This window comes from Argiope bruennichi, chromosome 1 (assembly GCF_947563725.1).
Source record: "Argiope bruennichi chromosome 1, qqArgBrue1.1, whole genome shotgun sequence".
Taxonomy (NCBI): domain Eukaryota; kingdom Metazoa; phylum Arthropoda; class Arachnida; order Araneae; family Araneidae; genus Argiope; species Argiope bruennichi.
Genome location: NC_079151.1, coordinates 29,199,067 through 29,214,686, shown reverse-complemented (window position 1 = coordinate 29,214,686; position 15,620 = coordinate 29,199,067). Strand labels below are relative to the sequence as shown.

The 15,620-nt window shown below is 25.0% G+C and overlaps 1 protein-coding gene across 5 annotated transcripts in view; it reads left to right on the top strand.

Annotated features, from left to right (window-relative positions):
* Positions 1 to 15,620, top strand: part of LOC129980553 (trafficking kinesin-binding protein 1-like) — a 120,702-nt gene that overhangs the window by 92,783 nt on the left and 12,299 nt on the right. For 3 of the 5 annotated variants that reach the window (XM_056090916.1, XM_056090924.1, XM_056090907.1), the window contains exons 3-12: positions 5,006 to 5,110; positions 6,537 to 6,638; positions 7,842 to 7,918; positions 9,407 to 9,523; positions 10,720 to 10,814; positions 11,033 to 11,123; positions 11,206 to 11,284; positions 11,951 to 12,081; positions 14,013 to 14,305; positions 14,946 to 15,194. In XM_056090916.1, coding sequence (XP_055946891.1) covers positions 5,006 to 5,110; positions 6,537 to 6,638; positions 7,842 to 7,918; positions 9,407 to 9,523; positions 10,720 to 10,814; positions 11,033 to 11,123; positions 11,206 to 11,284; positions 11,951 to 12,081; positions 14,013 to 14,305; positions 14,946 to 15,194 — 1,339 coding nt within the window. The remainder of the gene's footprint in view (positions 1 to 5,005; positions 5,111 to 6,536; positions 6,639 to 7,841; positions 7,919 to 9,406; positions 9,524 to 10,719; positions 10,815 to 11,032; positions 11,124 to 11,205; positions 11,285 to 11,950; positions 12,082 to 14,012; positions 14,306 to 14,945; positions 15,195 to 15,620) is intronic. The other 2 variants (XM_056090942.1, XM_056090931.1) reach the window with 2 other exon arrangements.

Sequence of the window (15,620 nt, the reverse complement as noted above, 5' to 3'; positions counted from 1 at the left end):
TATGCTTTAATTCATCTAAATTAAAGCAGACCAATATTTTAAGTGAATATTTTATTACTAATTAATCTGAGATATAGTATCCTTTTGATTTTTTTATGATCAATTAATTATTATTTTTAGCTCTGTGATATTTCAGTAAATTTATTCCTTTAATTCTTTATCTGCTTTGTAAATCATGATAAGAATGGTATGATTAGAGAAAAATTCTAGGGAATTATGATGATTATTAATTATATAGTTTAGAGAATTATAGTTGTGAAATAGTTTGGGTTTAAAAATATTATTTAATGATCGGCAATTAGTTATGGAGAAAATACTTTAAAAAAAAAAAGACATTATGATGGAAAAAATTATTTTGAAACAATTCTCATAAATTTAATTTTGTAAATCATATATTTCTTTAATTGTATCATACAAATATTTAGATTATTATGTTCCAATATCAAATTGGGAATATGTTGATTGAAATTCATTTCTAGAATATATTTCTTTTTGATTGCATCAAATATTTAAATGATTATAATTAAACATAAAGTTTGAGAATTTGTGGATGGAAAGTCATTTCTGGAACTAGGTTTTAGTAATTTAAATATATATCAAGGAACATGTAAGACTTTCCAAAATGAAGAAAATAATTTTGTATTTCTATTATTGTATGTCATCTTTTTTGAAAGAAAAAAAAGGTGTAATTTATTGAAATGAGTAGATATATTGCTTTAAATCATTTTGTAGATGGATATTTTTTTAAACAACTTTATATTCTAAATAGCTTTGTTGATGAATTACAATAAATTGTAAGGTTATATAACTACCTAGAATGGTTTCCCAATTATATTATTCAGTTCAGTGAAAAATATTATATTACCTTTGAAATATGAGAATCTGTCATTTTTTTTAGATATCAATTTATTCTATTAGATATCAATTTATTCCATTTCCACTTGACAATTTTGGTCAAAAGTTATTGACATATTATCCTGAGAATGTCTTGTAATTTTTATTGAAATGTCATATTATTTTCTTTTCAAAACTTTAGTAGCTTTGTGTGTGTGCCCAAGTTCATATTCTTTTTTGAACTTGCTTATTTTAATCAAAGTGTAAAGTGAAAGTTTTGGGCATATTTTACAATACTTCAAGTATTTTACTTTTCATGTCTGTAACAAAACATTTCTTTATTTATGGAAGTGATATTTTTTGTATTAATCTAGTATCGAAACAAATGATAATTTTTTTAAATCTCTTCTGACATTCTAATTGAATTCATGAGAAAGACACTATTTCTAAATTTCTGTATGGCTTTCTGTTATTTTAAGTGTGTTTTTAATGTTCATTTACTACATAATTTAGAATTTAAAAATATATTTTTAACTTTAATAACTCATAGTTAATCCTATCTTAGTAATGTTACTGCCTTTGTATATTTAAATATTTTATGAACGATGCATATTTATAATTTGATTTAAAACTAAGCTATATTGTCTCCTTTTTTTAGTTATAAATGGCAATTAATTTTAATCTTTTAAATTTGAATTATTATTTACTATGCATTGCTTGCTATTAAATTTATTGAAAGTAATTTCAAAAGATTTATCAAATCTTTAAATTTGTTCTTTAAAATACTTTATTTATGTTAGGTAATAAATTCGTGACAAACATGAATAATAAAATAAATTATAAAATTCTAGCCTCATTACTGAAAAGATTTTCCTTGCTTTTCAATATAAATATATGAAAATAATCTCAGGATTCTTTAAAGATGAAAATAAATAAGATCTATATGTGGCTTCTGTTCATGATACTTATGTTGCATATTAAATACAAAGGATTATTATCAGTTTATGTGATATATAGTAGAATTCTCATACGCATTTAGATGCAGTAATATAATCAGAAAGCAAGCGGGTTTTATTTAAGTTTCAAGTTTATTAATTATCTATTTAAGACTGTAAATTGCCTTACAAAAATAAATTTGTTCAAATCACCCGCACAATAAATTAATTTGAGCAAAGGTATAGTTTATTTTATTTCTTGAATATTTTGTAAAAGCAGCTATATTTTTCAGAAGAAATATTTTACTATTTGTTTCAAATTCCGATAATATGTTCATTTATATTTCTGAAATAAAAAATTTTCCGCATGCACATTTTTTTGCAAGCTTTTTGTGTGATGTATAAAAAAAACAAAATTTTAAGAAAATATTACTTCTAGTATTGCATTTTAATGAAAAAAATTTTGAATTTTAAAAAATTGACAATTTTTTTCTGTTTTTGAGATTTTTTTTTGACTAATTCTTTTCATGAAAAATCATTTTATCTTGGAAGATTTTTCTGAAACAAACAAAATATTAATGCAGCTTTATCTGCCTCATGCAGCTGCTTTTGTTTTAAGTGATTTGATAAATTGTATGAAACTTTATTTGTTAAAGGGAAGGAACTATCCCCCAAACCTGTTGTTAATTTATGTAAAAAAGTGTCAAATTATAAAATGTTGATTTTTCTATACATTAATAGGAAAATTTATTGTACTTTGAGTCCCTTTATTTTTATTATGCAATTAAAAATAACTATTTAATTTTAATTTTATTTCTTATTTAATTAATATCGTTTTATGAAACATTTATTTAGCTATAGCTTTCATTGTCAGTAAACAGCAAGATAAGAAAATTAAAGCATGTAAAATTATTCTTGATACAATTTGATTCTGTACCTTGGATCATACCTTGATTTGGTACTTGTCTGTATTGTTGTTTGTCCTTTTCTTTTGATTATAGATGCAATTAAGATGAAAAGGGCCTGATATTGTGGGTCACCTGGGTTTTAAAAAAATGGTTTCAACACTGAGGGCATTCAAAGTTAATTTCCCTGTACAAACTTGTCTTTATAGACTTCCTAACAGATAATTTTATAACATATCTTGTCATAAACAGTTACCACTATTCACTAGTTTTCTCTTCTGCAAACTAATAAGCCAGACTTTAAACTCCTTTCTTTGTATTTGCCATTTTTTTTAAATATACTTAATTGAATTTTTTTGTCAACTGTCAAAATTATGTTATAAATTTAAGATTAAGGACTTTACATAATTTTCTGATTGAATTCCCCCCCCCCCTTTTTGCACACACAGCTGCATTTCTAATTTCAGAATCAATATATTTTCACCCTTTCATTCTCCATGATATTATAACCTGAAAAAAGACCACACTAATTAAGATCATATATACCTGAGACCAGTGATCTATAGCATAAATTGTACTTTTGATCCATGTTACATCAAATGACAATTTACTGACTTACTTTGTACTTTACTTTGTTCAAACTTAACAAACAGTGTGTAGTTTTATCACTAAATCATATTGCACAAATAAAATTATAAAAGAATTCTTTAAACAATTATTAAGGCTTGTAAATAAAGAAATATATTTCTTCAAAAATTATATTTTTTACATTGAAAAAAGAAATTTCCTAGCTATGCTCATAAAAAAGACCAAATGATTAACATCAACAAATTTCTATGCCTTCTTGTATTTGTTCAGATAGCTCATTCCTTTGCTACAAAATGACTGAGTGTACTGAGATAAGGATTAATTGCCCAAGATACAAGTCTCCCATATGTGCCTGGCATCATTTGATAAAGGATTTTAATTTCTTTTAGAAAAAAAACTCTTTTATGCATCTACATTTTAACATATCGAGTTTCATGCTGAAAATGAAAAGATTGGCAAGTGAGGGGAAGGATTAAGAGTGGATTTGTATAACAGTAGAAAAATAAGGATACAATTAGTTATATAAGCATTAAAAATAGAAGTGGTTTTCAACCAAAAGATCAAGGGAATTCATTTTGTCATTTTTAGTATTTTTCTATGTGAAATGATTTTGATGAATTTATTTCCCTTTTTTAATTTAAGTCCTACTAAATAAATATTATGAGAATGAAAATAAGAAAGAGGTCATGGGAAATTTTATCTACAAGATGTGTTATTTTGTTCACTTGTTTTTAGTTATGTTTTTATTGTATTTAATATAATTCCTTTATTGTATTTAACAATATTCCTTTATACTGTATAATACTATATTCATTGTAATTTCATCTGTGATATTTTTAGGGGAATCTTGAAATACAATGTATTTATTTTTTCCTTGTGCTTAATAAAAAAGAACTGATAATTTTACCTTCATTTATCCATTGCACATATCAAGACTGTTACATGTGAAACTTTGTTATAATTTTTTAAAGATTTTATCCGAATGAAAGAGAGTCAATCATAAGATCTAATGGCAGTTGTTAACCTTCTTTATTTCTCAGTGTGGATATCTTGTAAAAAAAGTCTGTTTTCTCTGTGATAACAAATATTCAAAGGAGAAAAATTTTAAAATTATGTTAAATGTAAACATTTATAGACAGTGGGGCAAATTTTATTAAAAAATTTCGCTCATTATAATATTAAGAACTAGGTTTTGTTATATTATGGAAAAAAAAAAAAAATTTTTTTTTTGTTCTCGATAAAACATTTGCTATTATTTTTGATAGCTTATCTATCATAATTTGTATTTATGAGACTGAAACTCAAAAGGTATTTTGTGATTTTTAATAAATATGCAAGTGAAATAAGAAAAAAATTTCAATATCAAATATTTCTTATTTAGTATTTTTGATAAATATGAAATTCTTTGTTTCTTATCATAATCCATTAAATGTCAGTTGAAAAATAAATTACAGCATGCAACTTTGCATATTTTCAATTCACAAGACTTAATGGATATATCTGAGGATTAAATTGTTGAAAAAATTCTTCACATTTTTTTAATGTTTTATAATAATGACCTTCTATATCTTGGAATATAAGTTTTTCTACGAGTTTTGTTTAAAGAAATTGAAATGTTTGAACATCAAGATTACTTTCACCTCATGCGTTTTTGCTCCCTCCCCCACCTTTTTGTATAGTTTTATTGCAACTTTGCTATAGTTTTTTTTTTTTTTAATTACTATACTTTTATTTCTATTCCAGATATTTGTTGTAGAGCAGATAATGCTGAAGTTGAGTTAGTTAGCTTACTAGAAGAACACATTCCACATTATAAACTTAGAGCAGACACTTTAACAGAATTTTGTGGTATGTACTTTTTATTGCCTAATTTTATATTTTTGTAAACTTTATTTGAAAACTGTATAGTAGGCTATTTGATATTGTTGATTTGCAGCAATTTCTTAGCATATTTGATTTGTTATGTTTGTTCTTGAATTGTATTTCACGTAATTCTAATTTTAGATATGTAATAAATGAATGTTTCTAGCATTTTTTATTCTCTTATATGTGAAGTTTTATTTCAGTCTGTTTTGTTATTGCTATCTCTCCTTCTATTAACTTCTGATTTATATAATAAAGTAGTAAATGATTTAAATTGGGCTTTTATTTTTATTGTTAATGTTTTGGTTCATTTTACATTACCTATAGTTACAAAATAGTTGGATTATGGTGAGTTGAATGTAGCTATTTCAGCATGTTTAATAAATTTGCTCAGAACATTTTAATATATTGTTGATTATATGCTGTATAGTAATTTTTTGTTCTTTCTTTGCCTCATTTTCTATCTACAGATAGTATATTAGCTAAATAAAAATTATTTGCTTTTAAACATTTTTTTTTCTTTTCATTAATGAAAGCCCAAATTTCTTTTTTATAAATAAATAGTTCCTACTTTTTAATGCCTGTGTAATTTTTTAAACACATTTCAATTATGATGTGGTAAGTAATGAATGTAGCAGTGTAAATTATTGATGTAAGTAATTAAATGAGATAGTACCTATGGGTTTTATTACTTTGGTTGTTTAGGAACATAAAGTGTTAAACTGTTCCAACATTCTGGTTATACTATTTACTTGAGTAAGTAATTATAAAGTTAGTGGTACTTGCTATGTAGCAGAATACTCTTTTTTTATTCTCTCTCACAATATGCTCTGTGAATGGACTCTATTGTGAGTTGGATAAATTTCCCATTTTATTATTATTTCCCAAGCAATATATGAACTGGTTCCCAACATTAGATATACCAAAGCGCTAACTGCTTGACAATATGGAAAATCCTGTCTTTTGAGTGCTTGGTTCTGCAATCTTCATTCCTTAAGCATGGGAGTTAAAGCAGTTTTGCATTGTTCAAACTCAAATTCATTCAGACATATGTTCTCAGACTAATTTTAATAGAGCATTTTATTGGAATTCAGTTTCATGTCCTAGAAAGAAATAAACTTCTATGATGTAATTTAATTTTGAATTTTCGTTCCTTAACTTAAAAAGACACAAAAAAGAAAATTCCTTAATTTTAAGGGAAAAATTTGGAAAATAATTAAAAATATGAATTTGTAGCAATATGTCTTTTACATTTTTTTTTTTTTTTTTTTTGCCAATTTTTAAGATGAACCTTATTTAATTTTGATACTGGGTTAATCTTAGTAACTCTTGCCTTTAAGTAATTTATAATTAGTATTATAATTTATTTTAATGCTTGATTCCAGTAAAAAAAAATTATTTTCTCATTTAGGCTACGAAAACGAAGATTGGTACATTCAAACTCCAGTTTTAAGTCCTGATACTGATATTCCTCTAAGTCCAGAAGTTGTTGAAGAAACTCTTAAATACTTTGGTAACCATGATTATATGAATTTTCTGGCATGCTTCCTTTCTTCACATGAATCTGCACTTGCATGGTATTCTTATTAAATCTGTCTGAACAATGCCTTCCTATGATTTAATTCTGTATTTTCACTTTTTAAGCATTTAATAATTTTCTCCTCATTTTAATTACTTTGTAAAAAATCATCTGTTGCTTTAAAAGTGTAAAAAAATTGAAATTAATTAAATCACTTGCAATGTGAGTATTTTAATTTTTTCAATAGGTTCTACAACTCAACTTTTATGAGTTTGACACAACCATTTAATTTAATTCTTGTTATATAAAGTTTATTATCTTAATTGAAATAGACATTTTCTGGTAATTTTTACATTAATTCAAAATGACTCTTCTAAAGGTTTAAATTGAGTGTTTAAATATGTTGTTGAAATAATGATTTTTGCTCAAGTAATTCTGCAACCAGAAGCTGACACTTTAAAATACTTCAATCTACATTTAAACTTACGATTAAATCCAAGATATTCAGATTCTTATTTATTATTATTATTATTTTGCAATTTAATGTTATCAGAGTGTTAATAAAAACAAGGCAGTATTTAAAAATAAAAGACATTATTTAAATTTTTTTTATTTTTGAAGTTTGAGTGGGGGGGGGGGGGGCTCTGAAGGTTATTATAAATGAGCAATGAAATCTAGTGAAGAAAATTATATGATTAGTTTCAGTAATTATATAATGCCTAAAATTATAAAATACTTTAAACAAGTAGACATTATTTTTTTATTAACAAAACATCAACAAATAATAACAATTACATATTAGCTTTTGTTGTGAATTTTAAAATCGGATAATAATTTGCATTTACACGAGATAATTATTGAGAACTTGCACGATACTTTAAATCTTCTTTCAAGAATTATAGTATGTTAGAATTCAGTTTTTTCATTAATATTGTCTAATTTTCTTATTTATTTAAAAACCTTTTTTTCTGATGCAAATTAGTTTATTAAATTGAAATTTTAAAATGTTGAAGAAAATATTTTTTGAAAAATAAGAAAATAAAAGACAAGAAGAATTAAGAGGAGAAATTGATTAGTATTTATATATTCTTTTTAGTAATATGCCAACATTAACTGTATCTACATTTTATTGTTTTTAATTCTTATTTGATTTAGAATTCTTGAATTGAGTTAGATTTTCTATTCCTTATCCTATAGTTTTATGTGCTGATCGCCTCAGCCAGATGACAAAGACATACAATGACATAGATGCCGTAACTCGATTATTGGAAGAAGTAAATATGTATTTTATTCAGTTTACATTTGGGTTTTATAGTTTATATAATGCATTAATTTTATAATGTTTATTGTAGAAACTTTATTTCTTAGTTTAATTACGATGTATCTGATTTGTGAATTATTTGGATGACGCAGTTCCAAGTGAAATAATTTTTTCATGAAAGTTCTTTCATTCAGTTTCTAGTTAATTTTCATAATATATTTGGTTTTGTTTTCTTTCTTTTTCAAAAATATTTGTGATTAATATTACATAAATTTTTTCCACATATGCTTAATTATGTGTAATATGCATAACAGGATTTTATTTTTCAACTTCACTTTTTAATTTTCATATTTGTAATTTACTCTTAATATAATAATACATTTCTCAGTGAAATCGAGGTGTTTAAAGCTCTAAATCATTTAAATTTGTATATTTTATTCTGAAAATGAGTTGTACATTAAAGAGTTTGTTTCAATAGAAGAAAAAAAAAAATTTAAATAGAATTTGAAATCTTCCGTTTGTCAGATGACTTAATGATAATATGAGTGAGAGTCTTCCTTTTTAATTCATATGTAAATTTTTAAATTCAGCCAATTGTTATGGATTACTGTTATGATTTTTGGAAATTTGTGGTATTGCCTTGAAAAATTCTCATATTCTAGAAGGTTTTGTTTTCTTCCTGGTTTGTTTATTTTGAAAAACTAAAAACTGGGATATAAACTACATTTGTTAGAATCTACAGTATAAAGACATGAAATCCCAAGAAGGCTTTAAAGGGAAGATCTAGTGTATATATTTGTTAGATATGTACGTTCTTTACTGTATTGTTTATATATAATTGAGTTGCAACCCCTTTCTCTTCCAGAAAAAAGAAAGAAAAAAAAAACTATTTATTAACTCTTTGACTACACATTTATTTGAAATGACTTTTGTATTTGAAGGGCATTTGATTTTTTGAACACATGAAAGCAGTAGCTTTTACATAATAATTCATTTATTTCTTACTATTCAAAATGTATACTACATGATATTGTCCTTACTTTAGTTAATTAAGATTACAAAAAAAAACTTCAAACAAATATGGAATGTTCTGTTACATCAAATGGACCCAAATGGTTAAACTGCCCAATGTTTAATGAATTCATATAACCGTTGGTCATAAACAAATCCCAAATTATTCATATATGATTCAGTAATGTATTTTTCATAAAAGTAAATTAAATTTGGCTATCAAATGTTCAATGAATTAAATGCTTTGAACATTAATATACATCTACAAGTTGTAATCAGTAAAATATTTTCTTTAAGCTTTAACCTTTTCACTATGAACCTGGCTCAATTCAGCCATAATTATTAGGATTTTGACTGCCTTCAGCAATGAAGTGATTAATTGCTTGCTATTTATTGGGAAAATATTTATAGCCATTGAAATAAATTTATCTACTTTAAATGGTACAGATTTGGTAAAAATTGTATTTCTGAAATTTCTTTCCCCTTGCAGAAAGAACGTGATTTAGAACTTGCTGCTCGAATCGGACAATCCTTATTGGATCAGAATAAAGATTTGCGTAGTAGGAATGATTTACTTGAACAAGAATTAAGTACCTCAAGTGAAACAGTATGTTCTTAATATTTGCTTTTTTTTATACATAGTTATATTTTTTTAACCATATTAAATATTTTTATTAGATACTCTTTTTGTTCACATTTGTTTGAAAAGCCTCACTTACTGGACACAAAATTATGAAAAATTTACTATGCATTTAATACAATTTATGTAATTAACAGCAAAAGTTTTTATATGAAACATGTAAATTTTATATATAACAGAATTTGTAATAAAAATTGTACTTAAAGATTTTTGTTTCATCAGACAGTCAATATCTTTGATTGATTGTCTTATACAAACTTGTTAAAAACATTTCAAATACATGCAGTTTTTGTTTACAATATGGTTAACAATTAGGAAACCTGTTGTATTGGTACATTTGAACTGATACATGTGTGTGTGGAGGGGAGGGGGCTTTTATTTAGATTTAAAAAATGTGATTCTGTTACAGAAGATCAGAAATCTAATGTTATAGTAGTTTTTTAACCGAATCAGTTAATTTTTAAAATTGCATTTTTTTAATACAGTGGTTCGTATTGATTTTCACTAATTTTTTTTTTATTATGAAGAAATATTAAAAGGCATTTTTTTTTTCTTTTTTACTATTTCACTTATATTAATTATTATTAAAAGTATATTTTATTGATAATTAAGTTCTAGATGAATTATAATAGTGATATCTGGTGCATTCTTTGTGTGTGTGTGTGCATAATACCTTTATGAAACTGTTCAATAATTCATCTATAATGCTCTAATATGTAATATTAGCAAAATAATGACTTAAGTATTATATAAAAAGCATTTATCCATTGCTTAGATTGATGTTAAAGTTAGAATAGAAACAATGACAGCAAATATTTTTGGTATTAATGGATCAATAATAACTAAGTGGCAAATAATTTATAAATTTTAATTGGGATTTTTCAGTCATTATAATTGCAAACAAAAGTTGAAAAACTATCTTTTTTTACCTAAGACAAATTATTATTATTATTAAAAACATGTTTTAGTTCTGATTTAAGTGTATAAAAATTATTTCTTACTTTGTTTAAATAACTTTTGCATTTCTTTTTAAAGTAGTAAATATAGTCATTTACATACACCTCTCAGCTATGTTAATATTTTAAAATATTCTGTATATGATATTTTTTTAAGTGTAAAATATTTTTGATTCTTAGAATTCCATTTTTTTAAAAAAAATTTAGATTATTCAGTTGAAGCATGATTTATCAGTGAAAAATGGCTTACTGCAAATCTATACCCAAGACCTGGATACTGACTCAGAAAGTGGTTCACCAAGGTGGTGTATTTTATTGAATTTTTTAAATTGAGAGAATATTTTAATATTGAATTTTTTTGGATTGTGTGCAATTGAAAAAAAAAAAAAATTGAATTACTGTAAGACATGTTGAAATTTTATGTTACAATTGACATTTAAAAAATATGTATAAATTTTTTATTGTTATTGTTGTGCTCTAAATTATATCTTTTATTTATTTGCTTACTAATGTTTACTAGCAGTAGAGAGAGAGGTTTTTCCGTCAGCTGGGATACTCTCAACAAAAAAATTAGCTGCCTGCAAGAGGAAAACAACCTGCTTCGAGCTGAAGTGAGTAACCTGAAGAATAATTTGATTTTTGGTTTATTTTTTTCTGTTATTTATTGTATTTTAATGCATAAATTTATTTCAGGCTGTATCACGTACAACAGATATTGAAGAAGAAGAGAAGAAAGAAATGCAGCTTATATCTGATTGCGTAAGGCAGCTAAGTAAGTTATGATAAATAACTTTTTATTCTTTTTATTGGAGCTATGTTAACTATTTAAAAAATATAAATTTTTAAAAAAATTAGACAAAAATGTTTTAAACTATTATTTTCTTTTTATTTTTGGAATTATGAATAAAGACCTAGTTATTAATTTTTTAAAGAGGGTTGAGACTCTTTATAACTTTATTATGAGGTAGATGAAAATAATAGACAAGTTTCAGGAACAGTTATTTAATTACTTTTTAAGTTTCACATTTCACAAGACAAAACAAACTTGAAAATACACAACACTCACTCAAAATATAGTCTAGTTATAACCACCAAAAAGGATCATGGAAAATATACCTTGATGCTAATAAGATAATGCCATCTGTTGTATCAAAAGAGCTGATAGTAGTATTATGTAACCACTACATCTTTTTTCCCCTTTTGTCTAAATTAAATTACAATGGGATCTGAAAATAAAAATTAATTAGTTCTACCCAGATTTTTTTGTATCCTTTTCTTTCATCTGTGGGATTTTTGTAATTCAAGGATGGAAAAATTTCATGAAGTTTCTTTCTTAGTTTTTTAAAATTATTTTAAAATGACTGCTTTATATCATAGATATCTAGTGCTGTTATAGATTTATTTGTAGTACTTATTTTATAATCTTAATTTCTTTTAGCTGAAGCAAACAAGCAATTAACTATTCTTCAAGAAGAAGTGGGTAGGAAGAGTGAAGACAGCATTAGACAACAGGAGGAAATTACTCAACTGCTGTCTCAAATTGTTGATCTACAACGAAAACTTAGAGATGTAAGAGTTTTTTTTAAATATGAAATTATTTTTATTTTATAATCTTTCATTTAGTACAAACTTGTTTTCTGTGATTAAAAGCTTGTTGGTTGTCACAATAGTTTTTTTTTTTTTTTTTTTTTTTATGTAACAGCATTAAGAATCACTTTCTAATAATATCCCATCCAAACAATGATTCCTTTTCAAATAAATTTGATTATTAGGATCTTTTCTGAAAAATATCTTTATGGTCTTCATCTTCAGACAATAGATAAGAAATTGTTTGCATATGTAATTCACACAATTCTTTAGCTTTTTCCATATACCTTTACTATTTCATAGCCCTAGGCTATGAATTATTCCAGATGGTACCATCTAAAACTGAAAAAAATTCTTTATTATTAGCATCCATAAAAAAAATATTTGAATGTTTTTAATGTTATGTTTTTGTGTGAAAACCCACTGTTTATTTTAAAATAGACAATAGTTATTTAAAAGAAGAGAAATATTAATTATCAGTGTGTTTGCTGATCCAATGAGCTCCTGAAAGATAATAATGACCAACACTTGTTTTGAGCATGTATTTCTGTAACCAATTTTATGTATATTTCATTTGTTTAAAAACAAATGTAACTGTAGTTTTTACTTATCAGTTCTTGTGTGTTGGACATCATTATAATGTTATTTAAATAAACATATTAAATTTAGCTTTGTGTATAGCATTAAATTAAGAACATTTTTCCATTATTTGTTATATAAAAAATAATTTGAAAAAAATATACTATTATGCTAGTAGATCTACAAACTTTAAATAAATATTAGAAGTGAAAAGAATAAAAAAGAAATTCATTTTTTCAACTTTGAAAATTTCTTTTCTTTTAAATTTATAAATGTTTATGCAGTCTTTATTGAAATCTCAACAGTAATTAGCTATCACACGCTTCCTCTCTAATTTGACATTGGTTCTGTACTTTGTTTATGTTTTTGTAAAATAGCTTCCGATTTTGTTCATTAGTATGGTCAAGTTTTTTTAAAAAATGATTTAATTTTTTCTGAGAGTAGAAATGCATTATGTCCATTTTGCAAGCAAGGTTTCTGAAGTTGCAAAGCTTTCTATTAACTTAATTAACATTTAATTTCATAATTAAATGTTTCTGCATTTGACATTTGCATCATCTTTGCTGCATTTGACAGCAAAGATGATAGTAATTCACTTTTTTAGTTTTGTCTCATTCATAGAATCTACGAAATATGGATTCTTTATGCTCTATTCCTGTTTAAATCCATTTTTTTATTTTGTGTGTGTGTGTGTGTGTGATTCATATAAGCAAAGTATTAGCTATCTTAATTGAAAGCTCTCGTTAAACTATTTCATTTACCTTTATACACAACAGAGACAAAATGTTTCTTATCATGCCTGAAATTTCATGAATGTTATTCCTTTATTCAAAAACCATAGGTTTTTTTTTTCAGTAATAGGTCACTCTTTTTTATTCTATGGTATTTTTGCAGTCTCTTGCTCACCACACAGATAATTATTGTTTATAAATCCACTCAAATTATCCATTGATGATTATGAAACTGTTTTTCTTCATGAAAAAAGCTAATACAGCATTTTTTTTAATATTAAAATAATAGTTTTTGAAGCCTATTAATCTTTTCATTGTATAGGATTCTATTGTCTACAGATTTTTTTTAAATTTTAAATATTTTATAATTTTGCAACATAAAATGTCAAAGAGTGGAGCAGAAGCAGAAAATACAGTCAATATTAATTGGGAAAAAAATACTTAACAGTATTCTTTTTTTTTTTTTTTTTGCTTATAAAATTTGATTTGAAACATTACACATTTTTTTTTCTGTCTGTTAATTATAAGGCAAGAAAGATCTGCTTATTTCCTCGAATCTTTCTTTTATTTCTATATTTTAATAATCTGCATTTACTTTTACAGGTAACTGCTGATAATGAGTGTTTAACCAGTAAATTAGAAATTGCTGAGGAATGTCAACATGAACTGTCAGAAGAGCTTATTGATATGAAAGAGAAATATGGAGAGCTTATGGCTGCTTTTCAAGAGCTCCAGGCTGAGGCTAAACAAGCCCAAAGGAATAAACTACCAAGTGCAAATACTTGGCAGAATTTTGGTATGTTTAGCCCATATATCAATCCTGATTCTCTTGCAAGTGAACTTGAACAATCCTTGGGAGGAAGAGACAGTGATGGTTATTCATCTGATGAACGACCGTAAGTATTGTCTTAAATAGTGTGCAAAGAATTAAATAAAAATTAAGTATTTCGAAAAAAAGGGCAATGTTTTATCTGCTGTTGATTATTTTTGGAAAAATTAAAGTGTCATTTTGTGTCCTCAGATTTCTCTTGCTTATATTAACTGTTTTCGTAATTATAACTTCATTTACAGTTTGATTTTTTAAATATCTCCTTTTATTTTTTATTACAAAGCACAAATTTTTATGAATTTGATATATGGTTTTGTTTCTAAATTGAAATTATATAGTTATAAAAAGGACTAATTTAACATTGTAAATTGAAAAAACTTTTATAAAGAAGCTGATAGTGTATATTATTTTTTCATGCATATTAGTTTTTAAAACTTATATAAGAAAGGAATAAAGAATTTCGTATTAATTTTAAAAACTATTTCATCAATCAAAAGTTAAAGATTTTTACCTTTTTAATCTTCATTTGTTAAATATAAATTGTGATAAATAATGTAATTGAATTTACCTTTTCTATTTAATGTCAGGATTCATTAAACAAATACTTTAAATGTAATTTATTTATTTCAACTGTATGAGAATGTTACATTATATAATTTATCCATGTACAAAGCAATTTTTAATAAATTTATTTTATAACATTGTAGATCTCACAGTCGAAAAGTGTTCAATACAGTTCGGTATGCTAATCATGGTGTACCAGCACGTAATCGCTTCAGCTCTTCCCGCTCACATTATACCATGAGTGGTACAGGGGGTCGTCCAAGTTTAACATCCACTTGTTTCTCATCTCTCAGTCAATTATCATCATTATCATCAGGATTTAATGACCTTGCTTCAGATACTGAATCAGCATATGCAGAAAGTTACAGTACAGATGATGAAAATCCAGATACGTAAGTTTTTTTAATACTGTATTATTTTAAATAAAATATCGAATTTCTATTTATGTAGCATGTTGATGAACATGTTTTAGCAACCTATACTTCTGAAAAACTGCAGGATATCTATCAATTACAAAGAAAGACTACATATTAATATCTGTCACAAAATTATGCATAAGTTAAGAATTTTTATAAAAAAATTATTCATATTTTATTCCACGAAGATCTCTCACCAAATGGTGAACTATGAAAAGGATTTAATGCTTTAAAGAAAGTGTTTTTTGTAAAAAAAGTGGTAAATTTAAGTCATACTTCTAATTGTTTTATATCCAAGAACTTATATTTTAACCAAAAAATAAATAAATAACTAGATGTTTTAGAATGTGAAGGTGAATGGAATTAAATACTTTTTGTTTGAAAGTAAAATATTTTTAGGTG